Source organism: Populus alba, chromosome 9 (assembly GCF_005239225.2).
Source record: "Populus alba chromosome 9, ASM523922v2, whole genome shotgun sequence".
Classification (NCBI taxonomy): Eukaryota; Viridiplantae; Streptophyta; class Magnoliopsida; order Malpighiales; family Salicaceae; genus Populus; species Populus alba.
In genome coordinates this window covers 11,925,248-11,939,519 of record NC_133292.1, presented here as the reverse complement: position 1 = coordinate 11,939,519, position 14,272 = coordinate 11,925,248, and the positions used below count along the sequence as shown (strand labels likewise).

The 14,272-nt window shown below is 35.9% G+C and overlaps 1 protein-coding gene across 3 annotated transcripts; it reads right to left on the bottom strand.

Moving 5' to 3' along the window:
- Positions 1–103: 103 nt before the first annotated feature.
- Positions 104–10,246, bottom strand: LOC118045527 (DDT domain-containing protein PTM). 3 transcript variants are annotated; one of them, XR_004687008.2, is made up of 10 exons: positions 9,020–10,245; positions 7,922–8,629; positions 6,464–7,697; positions 5,992–6,280; positions 5,694–5,818; positions 5,105–5,568; positions 4,954–4,982; positions 3,301–3,852; positions 1,973–3,203; positions 104–1,405 (listed from the first exon to the last, which is right to left on the bottom strand). XR_004687008.2 is itself a non-coding variant. In XM_073411480.1 (10 exons), coding segments are annotated over exons 1-10 (4,986 nt in total). In that variant the 5' UTR covers positions 9,820–10,246; the 3' UTR covers positions 1,412–2,215. The 3 variants fall into 3 exon arrangements, 2 of the variants coding, with proteins under 2 accessions (XP_073267581.1, XP_034910078.1); XM_073411480.1 differs by lacking the exon at positions 104–1,405 and having other exon boundaries at positions 1,412–2,217; positions 2,421–3,203; positions 9,020–10,246; XM_035054187.2 differs by lacking the exon at positions 104–1,405 and having other exon boundaries at positions 1,412–3,203.
- Between the last annotated feature and the right edge of the window lie 4,026 nt (positions 10,247–14,272).

Here is a 14,272-nt window from a genome sequence, read left to right as displayed (position 1 = left end):
TGAAAATATATATATATATATATATATATATATATATATATATATATATAGTTATAATTTCTAATTAGATAATATCAGTACAAACACAATGTATACATGTATTAAGTTCAATGTTTTAGAAAAATATAAAGAATACCTGGATAAATAATTTTTTTATTATTAATTTATGAATTAAATAACATCTTAATTAATAAATTTTCATGTTCTTACGAGCATTAATTTATTAAGCCTTAATTGTACTTGAAATCTTAAATGAATAGAAGAAAATGAACCCCAATTTCACCACATCCTTTAAACTCCTGTATAACAATTAGAAATCTGCTCTCTGCATATCCCATTCATCCATGGCAGCCATTTTAACCAGATCGATACTTGATCTAGCCATGGTAATACAAAATCCAAAATTTGCCGTACTCAAACACAATAGGGCGAAGGTCTAATTTTCAATTCTATACCATAATTAAAATCTGATATATAGGATCTTCAAATTCTGAGAAAATGGTTGCCAGTGCTCGACTGGAAGCAGCACAGGACTCTTTCTTTAGGAATCAGCCAGAAAAGTTGGTTTCTCGTTCAATTATCCCAGGCACAATACTCAATTGAAAGCCAATATTTCCCCTCCTGAATAATGAGCAACGAGAGAGGTGGGGGAATTACTTCATAGTAACTATTATGCTCATGTTTGATGATCTGTCAATAATGATAGTAAACGACTTGTCACTCGAGGATGACATCACTTATAAAAACTGATGACTCAACCCGGTTGAAAAACCAGTTCAATCACTCAAACGATCTAATTGAAAAAACAGACCGGCTTAGTGGCCAGTTCACCGCTGAACCAACCGGTCTGGTTTAGTTCTGAAACATTGGGTTGGTGTATTGTTAATCATCCAAGGCAAAGTAATCAACCGAAAGCCAACATTTTCTCCTAAGAATAACAAGCAAGGAGAGATGTGACACATTAAACTGACATATTGTACTGCTCCAAAGAAGATACTTGAATTAATCCCTAGCTATGATGGTAATTTCCGATTTGTGATTTTTCTTTTAACACAAATTCCTCTGGTATAGGAATATACCCTCGGAAAAACATGGGAATACCCTTTACTCAGGTAACTGGGAGCATGCTTAGAGAGCAAGTAATAAAAGAAGCATGCATGTATAGAAGGTACATACGTCAACACATTCACACATTAGAATAATGATTAAAAAAAATGTGTGTTTACCATGCTTTTAATAATGTTTGTGCTTTTCCCACCCAAAATCTGTGTTGTTAATAGAGATACAAGAAAATGCAGCGTCCAGGTCTTCTACCAGGTTGCAGGATTTTCCCCTCTGATCAAGAGCTGGTCGTTCATTATCTTGACACGAATGAGCCTGTCTCCTGCACCCCTTGGAATGTCAACTGAAAAATCCCGGTGAAATTAGGGTTTTGTAGACCACCATGGTTACTGAGGCATCGTAGCTGGTTTATAATACTGTTGCTATTTTTTAAAAGAAAACCATCGATGCCTTAACTACCGAATTATCATCTAAACATACAGTTTTTTAATGGATAATAAACTGCTGATGGAAGGCAATTTTAAGGAATACACTAGATATTGTATTGTACCTGATCAAAACCTTAATAGAAAAGATGTATTAAGATCCAAGATTTGAGGTAGGGATGAAAATTTTCAATTCTACGGAAAGCTAAAATGCCAGTTCTTGATCAACTTCGAGAAGGAAATACATAGACTGGCATTCTAAAAATATCACCTATCTCAAGAAACTTGTGATTTAACTTTGATTTATACATGCAATGCAATCAGATAAGCATAAGAAAAAAGAGTTGCTTATCTCTTCCTATCAGGGAAAATATTTTAAGCTTGTGAAGTAATTCACTCCACAAGATTTTAAGAGTGCCAAATCGAGGACTACCTTGGCAAATTATCCCAGTTAATTCTTGAAAATAATAATCTTAACTTCGAACCTGAATGAATTAAGTGGGAGGGAACTTGCGATGAAGCATCATGTTGTACCAAATACCAAAACATCCGAGCTAGAAAGAGATATCATCATGGCACTTTTCAAAACCTTCTCTACCAGCTTTGACAATGATGAGGCATGAACTGGTTCATCATCATCTTTACTTCACAAGGCACAACCTCAGCGCAATCCTGCTTCACAAGAGATTTTTCAACTGCTGTTCAATTTACAGCCCCATCCATCAGAACTCTGAAGAACCCCCGCATGCCAAAAAAATAAAACAAAAATTTTTAGGACAAAAGCCAGCTACCGCCACTCTCGGCAATTGCCACACCTCCAGCTGCCCTCTACAGGTGAAGACTCAACCCAAGGAGAACAATGGCGGTGCAACACTAAGCCACAGATATCACAAGAAAGATCAGGAGATGGTACCAAGTCAGAACACATCTTACAAGGCATTGTGTTAGGAGCAGATTGCAGAGACGCGTCACAAGATGTGCCCATTGTATGTTGCTTTGGGAACTCGTGTGCTGAAACTGCATGAAACTGATTTTCACAATTTCCCAAACCATTCCCAGAGGAATCAAATCCATCCAACTGGCCACCATCATCAGATGCCAGCAACTCCGTTAAAAAGAAATATGTTTGTGGTTCAAACTCCGTATCCTTGTAGTTTACATCTTCACAATCAAACATCATCTCACCTTCAAGGCCATTACCAGAAACATCCCATTCTGCACAAGATATCTCCCCTTCACAGTTCATGGCACTGTTTGTTTCAAGAAACATGGATGAATCGGCATGGTATATATTAGTCCCAGAAATATCTTCAGCATCTCCTTGGCGCTTTCCTTGTCTTCTGACTGGAAGCTTTTGCTGCCCTTGTCCAGCAACGTTACATTCCAAATCCCCTCCAGGATTCTGCTCTGTAATTTGGTAAACTCTAGAAAGAGAGACAAGAAGAGGATCATCATCCTGTACAAACACGTTCTCAACAGGTAACATTGGAGTAGTTGGCTCAAAGCCTCTGGATTCAACAATAGTTCCAGAGTCAGCTCCTATTCCTTGCTCCAATGCTCTCTTTTGTGGCTTCATAACCTCTAGCTTCTCATATCCATGATCAACCCTGTAAGGACAATTTGGTGATTTTATCCTACGGCACCTACAACACTTGAAGCCTATAACATCAGCAAGTTTCGACTCTTCAACTTCTACAGCTTCCGCATGAAACCAATCTGCAGAAGACAAAAAGAACATGTTTCATAAAACAAAAAACAACCATACTTTTCTACTTAAAAGAGGAATGGCACCTATGATGTGCAGAAGGCTTACTTGAACAAGTTTTGCAATGGATATACATCAGATCACAATTATAATCCTCTCTGCACAGATTACACACCGGCATTAACCAGTTTCCATTTGGACTACCCCTTAATAGAATGCTTTTATGCCTGAAATCAATTCCTGTATCTTCATTGTTCTTCTTCCTCCATACGACACCCCAATTACGTGATCTACTCTCAGTTTTTGTTGCCTTGCCAGAAGAGGAAGTAGCTTGTTCCACTTCAGAACAACTATCCTGGGTTCTACTTTTGGTTTTTGTTGCCTTACTAGAAGCAGAAGTATTTTGTTTCACTTCAGAACAACTCTCCTGGGTTCTGACAGACACTAATGGTTGATTATGAACTTTAATCCCTGTGTCTTTTGTAACTGTCACTGCAGTATGACGTTCTTTCAAGGGAAATGGACTGGTTAGAGATTTGTTACTTTTTTCACTATAAATAACAGCTCTGGCACTGTAGCATCGCTTGCAGGTGACTGAAAACTGAGCTTCCTTATTTGTATAAATTCTTGAACTTGCAGTACAGTCCTGGTGACAATAACCTAACCACAATATAAAACAAAAATGGAACCATTAGTGCAAACAATCAAACTCTCCCATCCGCTTATATAACCAAGGAAAAACATAAGAGCAGATCTAAAAGGCAGCTTAAACTTCCCAAGAACACAGCATGTCAGTCTGTAAACTATTCAAGAAAATAAAATAAAAAAGATCTGTTCATGTTTTGTTTTTCAATTTGGAGTGCGTTACATCCCCGTATTATTGTATTCATTCCTAATATGATCTTTTCCATCCTAAACAAACGAAGCACAGAAACCTTATTTCCACCCTCATGCAATTTCAAGAATCAAAGAATATTGCTGTCTTCTATGGTACGTAGCTCCTATATAAAGCATTGAAAACAAATATTATAATCATGAACGTCATCCTCTTTTGCAACTTCCAGGTCATCCTGCAGTCTGTCTGTAAATCTGCTATGAATAAAGGCTGTAAGATATTGAAACAACATTGGCTTACCTTCTGATTGCCCACTTATGATAGCATTTATAATTCAAAGCCTAAAATTCTCAAGTTTCTTAAAACTTGATGGTGGTTAGCTATGACTATAATTACACACTCTTAAGCACTGTAAACATTAACAAAATATTGCAGTAAGGCTGGTAAACCTAAGTGTCATGGTACATTTGAATGCAGGCATTTAGCACACCCTCATATGAAGCAAAGAAGTAGCCAGTTTTAACAGTTCAAAAACAAACCCACAACATTGTGTTTTTTTCCCGAAAGCAAGGGACGTTTGAGCTGAACTTTAGCACCGTTCAAAGTTCTCCATCCCAATTTTCCACTGGGTGCTCAGACAATTTTTTTCTTTGGACTTTACCATGAGGGATAGTCTTTTCTAAATTCAAATGAAAGGGTGCATGGGAAAATTTCAAGGGTGACTTGAGCAGTTACAAATGTAAGAGACAAGTAAATATTTTAGCGCAGCGGAAAAATCCGATGATCACCTGAAAAAATACAGGCTTGCTTTTTCTACAAATAGAGGCGCAGATTAACACAAGTTTAGAACACATTTTTCAAAGTTCAGAATCAAAATAGAGCACTTTGCAATATATTTAAGAATAGCAACTTAGTCATAAGCATACCTTGGCAAGAACTGCATGTGACCGTATTCCTGAAAATCACATCGACAGAGAATAACAAGGTCAGGGTAAGTTGCAGTGAAATTTTTTCCTTTCCCAAGATGACAGTTGCAGTGAATTTAGAAACAAAAACAGAATAAGCATGGAATATTACCTAACCAAAACATCACATTGACATGAAGCACAAGAGCACTTGTCCAACTTATCTCTCTTAAAGGCAAGATAAGAAAACATATCCCTGCGGGAAGCTCTCAACTGTCTTCTTTGCAACACAGATAACTCATTTGAAGGCTTATTAGATGATGGTGGAATGACATCTACGCTTTCTTCAAACTCCTTGATTAAATATAAAGGAACGTGCAATTCAGAAAACCAGTACTTATCCTTTCCATCTTCAGTTTTCTCAATTTCAATTATATTCTTCATGATGCGGGAAGGAAGATGCTTTTGGTTCCCAAAAGCAATTCCATACCTAATCTTCTTTTCTTCAAATTTCTTATCACAAATGACTGCATTTCTAAAAAACGATGCCTCAGTCTCTGAACCTTTTCCATCCTGGAGGTTCTGCTCAGGTCGAACAAGATCACTCCATCTCACATGATAGTCTAGGTATCTAACCTGATGAAAATTCCAATACCATTTTCACAAGTTGGACAACTAGAAACTATTATAGACAAATTGCTGTTAGACAGAATATGCCAAACAAAAGAGGAGGAAGCAAGAAACAGAATATGATACCAAACCTGAAGTGCAAGCTGTGATGCATTCTTACTCCTTTCGACTGCGGCTCTCCAAATCAACTGTCTGCTTCTATTCAGAATCTCTAAATCATCAGTGTAATGGATACCAGAAATCTTTCTAGAACCACCTATGACACAAAAACAAAAATTGCAATTTTCATATTACCTCCGTTTATAAGAATTACTAAATGCAGCTAGGATATCATTGGAACTTTCAATAATACAAAGTACGCAAACAAAGCAAAAAGTATGGTTTAATTAATTTTAGAACAAAGGGACAGCAAAGGTTTAAAAAATATACCTTGCCTAGCTGCCCTTTTAACCATTGACTGAGGCAAAATTGCTTTGTTGGATACAAGCTTTAATAGACTTCCCCCTCGCCACCAGACAAAACTTTTGTCATGGCAACCATCAGCTGCAACGTCAATCACACCAGAATGTTTTCTATGTTGTTTCCCATTCACTCCTCGTCTTTGTGCGGTTCCAATAATACTTGCAGAACTTTGGGTCACAGAAGATTCAACCAACCAATCGTCCATTGCCTTGACCCAATCCCCAGAAAGAGCAATAAGGCGGATATTTTCCTCAAGCTGCAAATAAACACAAAGAGGTCACATCAACCAAGCCAAGAGTCTGACATACATTATGATAAATAACAAAGACATTTAACACACAAATAGGGGGACTCAAGAAATGACCAACAGCCTCCATGGTTAACTAGGCTGAAAAAATGGACCAACTTAATAAGCACACATGAAATCAAATAAACTTACTTCAAGCAAGGGCTGTTTTATTGCACTATAACTTGAAGCATCTTCTACTTGTTTACACCACTGTTTTCGGTGAATTGCACTCAGAAAGGGGCCGACTGTAAGACCACATAAAATCTCCCCCATGCATAAAATGTACATTGATATGCTAGAAAGATTTCCCTCTCCATTCATAATTGGGCGAAGTCCGCTGATTATCTTCGAGACACCTTTAGTAGCAGTCAAGGCAGCAGAATTTAACACACATCCCCTTCTGTTGCTGGAGGGCTGCTTGCAAGAATGACACCAACCACACCTCTCTCTTGGCACCTCCACAAGCTTTCTTTCAGAACTTGGCCAGAAAAAACGAGAGGCTGCTGTTGAAAAAGCTTTTACTTGCAATAAAATGTCAGAAATAGCTTTCCTGCCATTGCCTGATTTCTGAGTCTCTGAGTGACTTTCCTCAGATGAAAGAACACTGAGATTAGCAGCAGCAGAGGCAGCAAAATCCCCATGCATATAGTGATTTATGTAGGCATGAGGTTTGAAAAAAGTTCCCATGTAAGAACTATTTGTTGAACTTCTCTCAACCATTTCAAATCCTGGATGATTGCCTTCCTTGCTTTGGGAAAACACAAAAGCTGGTAAACAATTTCCAATTTCATTCTCAAGACGACTGCCTACACTGTTTGCTGATGTGCATGTGGTAAGTTCTTTTGCACTTGACCTGTCAACCCAGCTTTGCTGGGTTACACCAGATGAATCAGCAAGCTGGTTAACTGATTCAGTAGACTCCAGTTTAATCTGCTCATGCAGCTTCATGCTCATAAGATGGCAATTTCCTGTTCTCAACATTTCACCGTCGCTCACAATGTACTGAGGACCAACTTGAAACGATACATCAAGCGAGGTATCAAGACATGAAACTGCTACAATATCTGTATTGCTTCCATTTAAAGTAACTGCATTCTCAGCCACAACATTCTCTGGAACTTTATGGCTTTCCTCACAAAAAGGAAGAGATATAGTAGAAATTATTGCATCTTCCTTCACAGATGCTATATCGAAGCCTCTTTCCATCTTTTCCAAAAGTGAGGATGCACTTTGTGGTATGTTCCAATGCTGTACAATTGCCTTGCAAATCTCTGAGTATAATAATCTATGTTGCATGGATTCAGAAAGTGTTTGCAGAACCTTTGGGATTTCCATCAGATTGTAGTATCTCAGACATGGTTCTCCACTAGTAGAAGCTTTCAGCCTGGAAAGAAAAACAATTCAAAAGGAGGGAAAACATGAACAGGAAATCAATAGACTAAGAAGCATTGCAAAAGACAAGATGCTCACGGTCTTGAAGACAGAACCTAAGAACTGCTTTGGCTGTTTTAATGCCACTTGTTTTGCAAATAATATGAAGCTTAGTAGGTCATAATGCATTTAAATAATATTCAAAAAATGGGGAAAAAAAGGAAGGCTAAAACATACACCAGTAAGTGGTTGCAAGTACCCATGAAGACTTGCTCATACAAATCAATTCCGAATACTTCTGCTCCTCTATGTGATGTTCTCATTGAAATAGTAGGTCCCAACTTGTTGATGGTGCACTCTGGACAATACCATGGGCCTTTAGGTATATACATTTTGACGACACCTATGCATCTTGAATGATATGATGATGGGCATCCATCACAACAAAGCAAGATTCCATCCATGCCACAAAGACGGCATTCATCCCCATTCCCATCTACGTCAGCATCAGATGCATTTCCATCCCTTTCAGTACCTTTGGAGCCCAAATGCTTTGAATTACTGAAAGGCTTGCTTCCCTGGCTTCCTGCAATGATATCCATGGTCTCCCTGTCCTTGCAAGCTGAAGTCTTGGAACATCTAGGATGAACCCTTGTTGGTCCATTATCAGGAAGAATGGCTGTAACAACATCAGGATCTAGGCCAACTTCTGACTCTTCACAGATATCAACTTCTGCTCTTAGCTCCACAGAATCCAAGGCATCATCGCATAGGATCTGCAGAATCATCAACTTCCTACCCACTGGCAAGGAATAATACTCCCTCTTCCAAAGATGATCATAAAGTCCTTTCCACTCGGCTCCATTCGCATATCCCATTATTGTAAAATAATGGACCAGATGAACAGGCCAAGTGAGTGAATCAAGCAAGCGCCAATCCACGCTCCTGCACAGAAGGAGTGGGACACAATTCCATAGATTAATTGGCAGAAATTGGATAAAAAATCAAACACAATATCACATACAAACACATGCACATACCAGCCACGTCTAAGCTCAGGAATATACGACACAAAAACAGGAAGGGGAATTAAGTATACATGCAGAATTTGTACGCATACATGCAAGAGCAATATCCCATCAGAACATCTTTTAATGACAGATAGAGTATCGAATTTATTATATTGTCACCCCACACCCCCAAGTAGTTAAAATCCACACTTTATCATTTTCACAAAAACTATGAAATTAAGTAAATGTTACAAAATTGTCATAAAATTTTCGGTCATTGAAGAGCTCTAATAGGCAAATTAAGTAGAAAAACTTTGATATATACCTCAAGCATTTTGATGCAAGCTCAGAACCATCTGAAGAGAGTGCTTCAAGACGACGTCTCAATGCTCGCATCAAAGCAAAATGAATGGCATCCAACAAAGTGTTCTGGATTGAGCAATTAATCGCCCCCACCAAATCATCCAATGTAAAAGGGCTCAAGAAAAGACGGATATTAAATGACCTCAAAAATGTATACACGGAAAAGAGATGTGAGACATACTCGTCCGGCACACGAATACTCCCTGATGATGAAGGCAGTTGCGGTGGAGGAGCAACTGGAGTCTCCACTTCCATTCCCAAACCCCCAGCACGCACATGCTCACATGAATCACTCGAGGAATCCGCATAATCCTCATCATGCACCCCTTCATTCTCAACCGTCAACCCACCACCCAACTCGTTTTTTGAATCCACCACTTCCTTCTCGGCTTCCACCTTCCTCTTCTCACTCTTTTGCAAAACAAATTCATCTAACTTTTCCCTTCTAAGAACCAATTCATCATCGAAATCACCATCCCCTAATATTATCTTACGAAACTCAACACTCTTCAAATCCTCGCAGCCCCCATCTTCATAATCCACCCTATACAGCCCAGTATCATAATACACTATCTTCCCCAAAAAAATCCCACTTCCAAATTCTTTCAACACATACCTACCCAGTAATGGCTTCCATCTAAAACCCAAAGCTTGCTTTTTCAAAGCACTAGCTACTAATTTCTTATCTTCACTCTCCTCCTCGTTTAGCTTCCTCTTTTTCGGTCTACCTCTACCCCTTTTTTTAACCTCCGTAAACTCCATTATAAAATCACAATCGAATCTAACCAAACCCTAAATCCTTAAAAATCCAGTGCAAAATGTCACTTAATCGCTAATTTTCCACTCAAATAAAAACAAACATTCAATAGCACACTCGATTGTATCTCCTCCTGGATCAAAAACTCATCCAGGTATCTAAAAAAAAGGGAAAAAATCAACAATTTGACAAAAAAAAAAAAAGCAGAACTCGATTATCAGAATATAAATTTATTGCTGTGATTTTAAGTTTACGGAGAAAGCCAGGTTATCTTTGTTAGGTTTCAGCGGTCACATTGAAGAAGATTTTGAGGATTTTTTAGAGAGAAAGGTGCCTTGATAAGAGAGAAGAACGGCATCTCTCTGCTATGAAATAGTGATAAAAAATACCTATGTCGAGTTACGTGTGTGACTCAGATCCGAGTTTGACTCATCTGAGTTATTTTGCACTCGGGTTTTTCTTTTCTTATTTACGTGTTGACGTGGATTTTATTTTTTCCTTTTTGTAAATTAGAGAATTTGGGGAAAAAGGATTGGTATGATGGAGGCAGTCTTACGGCAAGAGTGTACACCCTCGCTCTTGTTTTTCTGATTGCATTTTATAATTTGACTTTTTTTTTATGATACCACAGCAATTTCTAAAAGTTGAATAAAAAATTACATATACTACACACTACAGAACTTGAATGGTTTTTAAAAATCATTAAGTCTAGTAATAATGAATTATTTTGATGCATGTTTTAAAATGTTTGTGAATTCTTAAATTAAAAATATACCGAAGGATATAATAAAAAAATTAATGTTTATAAAACTTCAAGTTTAAAAATAACCAAATAAAACGAGACAGGTAAACATAAAAAGAATAATTAAAACAAAAGGAGAGTATAAATCATGTCATTCCTTATTTATCAAAACGTGATGGGTTGATGGATTTGTGAACTAAAAGCACAACTCCTTTTTGTTCATAATAAAAAACTATAAATAAATAACTGCATCAAATTTTTTATTTTATTTTTATTTTTTTCCCCAACAATTCATATTATAATACAGGCTTTACCTGTGATTAATTCCATCTGACTAAGGTTTTATTTATGTCTAGTGTTAAAAATATAACTAAGTTAATTTTTGCACACTGATATTAAGTTCTTTATAAATTAGTCTTAAATAAATTATTTTTCAAAGTGATATATTTATAAAAAAAATATATACTACAACCTTTTATTATATATAAATCTTGACATGGGTATAAATCACAAATAAACATGCTTCGAGGTAAATATTACAGGAATATATTAATAATTGGTATTTGAATATAAAACAACACGATTTTGTTGGCTTTCTCTAAACGAAATTTACAAATATTTTAGCATTTAGATTTTCTTGCTCCGATTTTGAACAGTAATATACAAGCGAATGGAATATTTACAAGTATATTAAAATAATTTTTTATATTTTTTTAACATGATTATCATAAAAAAAATCTAAAAACATTAATACGAAACAAGTTCAACCACCCCCTAAAATGATCTTCATTCTTCACGATCCAGGAAGGCGGCTAGTGACCATGTGAGCGGGGCCCATTAATTGGATCACGGCGTGTTGGATAGCAAACGCCACATGTGCCTACCTGTAGACAATACACCCTCTCGACAATGAAAATGCTTAAGCTTACCGTCCGCTAAATATTTACATCATTTAAAATTCATGTCTATTGAAAATTTAACAAAGCGGGAATCTTATAATCCACTCGTGGCGACAACGAGTTGACTCGGAGTCGCGCCCGATTTAGTTAACGGGGACATGAAATCAAGGTCCAAGCACTGGTGTTTTTTTTCCTTGACTTTACTTCAGAAGGCTCAAATGGAACATGAAACTGGGCGAATTGGCGGGAACATCTCCCACTTAACTACGTAGCCCGCCAAGATTTTTAAATATAAACGGGTGGTGTTGCCGCTAATAGTAAAAACTGTTCAAGTAAATATTAATCATTTTGTGTATTCATGGTACGTGTAATTATGTTTGTGTAAAAAATTCAACAAATAAGATTAAATTGATCTACCTAGGTCTATTGATCAAATTGATTGAGTATATTGTCATTATATTCGTTTTTATTTTCTACATGTAGTTGATAAATTATTAAATCATTTTTTATACTAAAATTATTTTTTAGATAGTGTTTAAGAACGTAGTTTTTTTTTAAAAAATATATATTTTTTATTGTTTTAAATTATATATATTTATATTATTTTGATATACTGATATCAAAAATATTTTTTTTAAAAATAAAATAATCATGGTTGTTAAAATCACGAGTCAACTCGTAAAATCGTACGATTTTACGAGTTGATATAGGCTAAACGTGCTAAATCGTTCAATAAACTCGGAAATAGGTAAAATCGGGTGAAATCGCGCAAAATCACGATTTTACACCCGATTTTACACGTCTGTCACAAAACAAAAAATGGGTGCCACTGTTCTCTTCATCACCACGTGTCAAGCAATGGCCGGCCAGCCTATTAACTATTACAGTGCACACAGTCACACGCAAGTTCGCAACACGGCAACAAAACCAAAATCTTCATCTTTCTTCATCTTTTTTCAATCTTTCACAATTCACAGTTTCACACAATACAGAACCGGAACAAATCGAAATCCCCAAGTCACTAAATCCTTGCTCTCCTTCTCTCAGCCGTCCAAGTTCCAGCAAATAGCATCACAGAACCGGAACAACCATCTTTTTCCCCGGCCACCGTGAGATCTAGATTTCAGACAACAACAACGGCGACTCTCTAGTGACTAGTGACCAGTCTCCAGTCTCCACCAGCCATCGTAAGTTATTCCATTTATCTCATTTCACCTTCTGCAAATTTAGAATCTAGAGTAATTTATTTGTCAAATTGCAGACATGTCCTGATGTCCATGCCCCCTATGTCACCGAAAATTTTGATTTTTTGATGGGTATGTGAAATGGGTTTCTCACCAAAAACAAGTATGTGAATGGGTCTCACCGACTGCTTGAATTGTGATTTTTTGATGGTCTGTGACTCTGTGAATGGGTCTCACCGACTGCTTGAATTGTGATATTTTGCTGGTTTGTGACTCTGTAAATGGGTCTTTCACCGAAAACAAGAAGGAAGAATTTGAGGGAACAAATCAAACATATTACCTGTTTTGAATTTAAGGGAAGAGTAAGAGGCAACGAGAAAGAGAGAGGGTAGAAAATTATATATGAAGAGAAGGGAAGAATTCTATTTTTTCTAGTCTCTCTGTCTCCTGCGGTTTTGTTTGAGGTTAGAGAAATGTTGATTCTCTTTTAGATGTAAGAAGAAGAATGTAGCTGTGGATAGGAATTATGGTTAAACATCCCCGGTTACTAAATGCTAAATGCTGTATTATTTAAAATGTAGCTGTGGATAGGAATTATGGTTAAACATCCCCGGTTACTAAATGCTAAATGCTGTATTATTTAAAATGCTTAATATTAGTTTCTGTTATTTTTTTTAATGATGTATTATTTAAAATGTTTAATATTAGTTTCTGTTAGTTTTTTTTTAATGCAGTATTATCTAAATGCAGTATTATCTAAAATGTTTTTGAATTCAGTATTAGTTTTTGAATGCAGTATTAGTTTTTTTTTTTTTTTATAGCTGGATGTTTAATATCAAAATTAATTATAATTATAAAATGTTTGGATTGATTACAGGGCTGATTTGAATTGATTCTTGAATTGTTGAACTTATGGCATCTAGAAAAAATACTTTTGGTAATAGACTTGATGTGGAATGGCAGCATGGGATAGATGTTGATAAAAATTCTAGAAAAGTTTTGTGCAAGTATTGTCAAAAAAAAGTTATTTTAAATTATGTATGATTTTTATTTGAACCATGTATTTTAAGATGTTTGAACTATGTATGAATTTTTATTTGAAGGCTTGAAATATGTATGAATTTTTATTTGAAGCATGTTTTTTAAGGTACTTGAACTATATATGAATTTTTATTTGAAATATAAATTTTTTTTAATGTATTTTAAAATTCCTTACGATTTTACGATCCGATTTTATGATCCGAGTTTGTATGAGGCTTTCCATACCGTGTTAAAATCGCGATTTTAACAACCTTGAAAATAATATTATTTTGATATATTTTCAAATAAAAAATACTTTAAACCACAACTATAATCACATTTTTAATGATTTTTTTAAACTAGATTATTTATGTATATTTTAAAAAATATCATGTGAAATTAACCTTTCTATTATTTTAAATTTAATAATATAAAAAATAAATTCATTATCTATGAACTTCAAAATCTTATATGTAAAAGTTAGATATTCGTATTATTTATAAAGAATAATTTTTTGACATGATCCACCAAGAATTATAAGTAAAAGTTAGATATTCGTATTATAATCAAAATCGAGGCCATTGTTGACATGATCCACCAAGAATCTTTGATC

What these genes read in the sequence shown, in the direction of transcription:
- LOC118045527 (XM_035054187.2), bottom strand. Translation starts at nt 9,819, where the DNA reads ATGGAGTTTACGGAGGTTAAAAAAAGGGGTAGAGGTAGACCGAAAAAG. An exon ending in CATCACAGCTTGCACTTCAG is followed by an intron (nt 5,569 to 5,693) that starts GTTTGGTATCAT and finishes AATTTTCATCAG; the next exon opens with GTTAGATACCTAGACTATCA. An exon ending in CAATGTGATGTTTTGGTTAG is followed by an intron (nt 4,983 to 5,104) that starts GTAATATTCCAT and finishes TGTGATTTTCAG; the next exon opens with GAATACGGTCACATGCAGTT.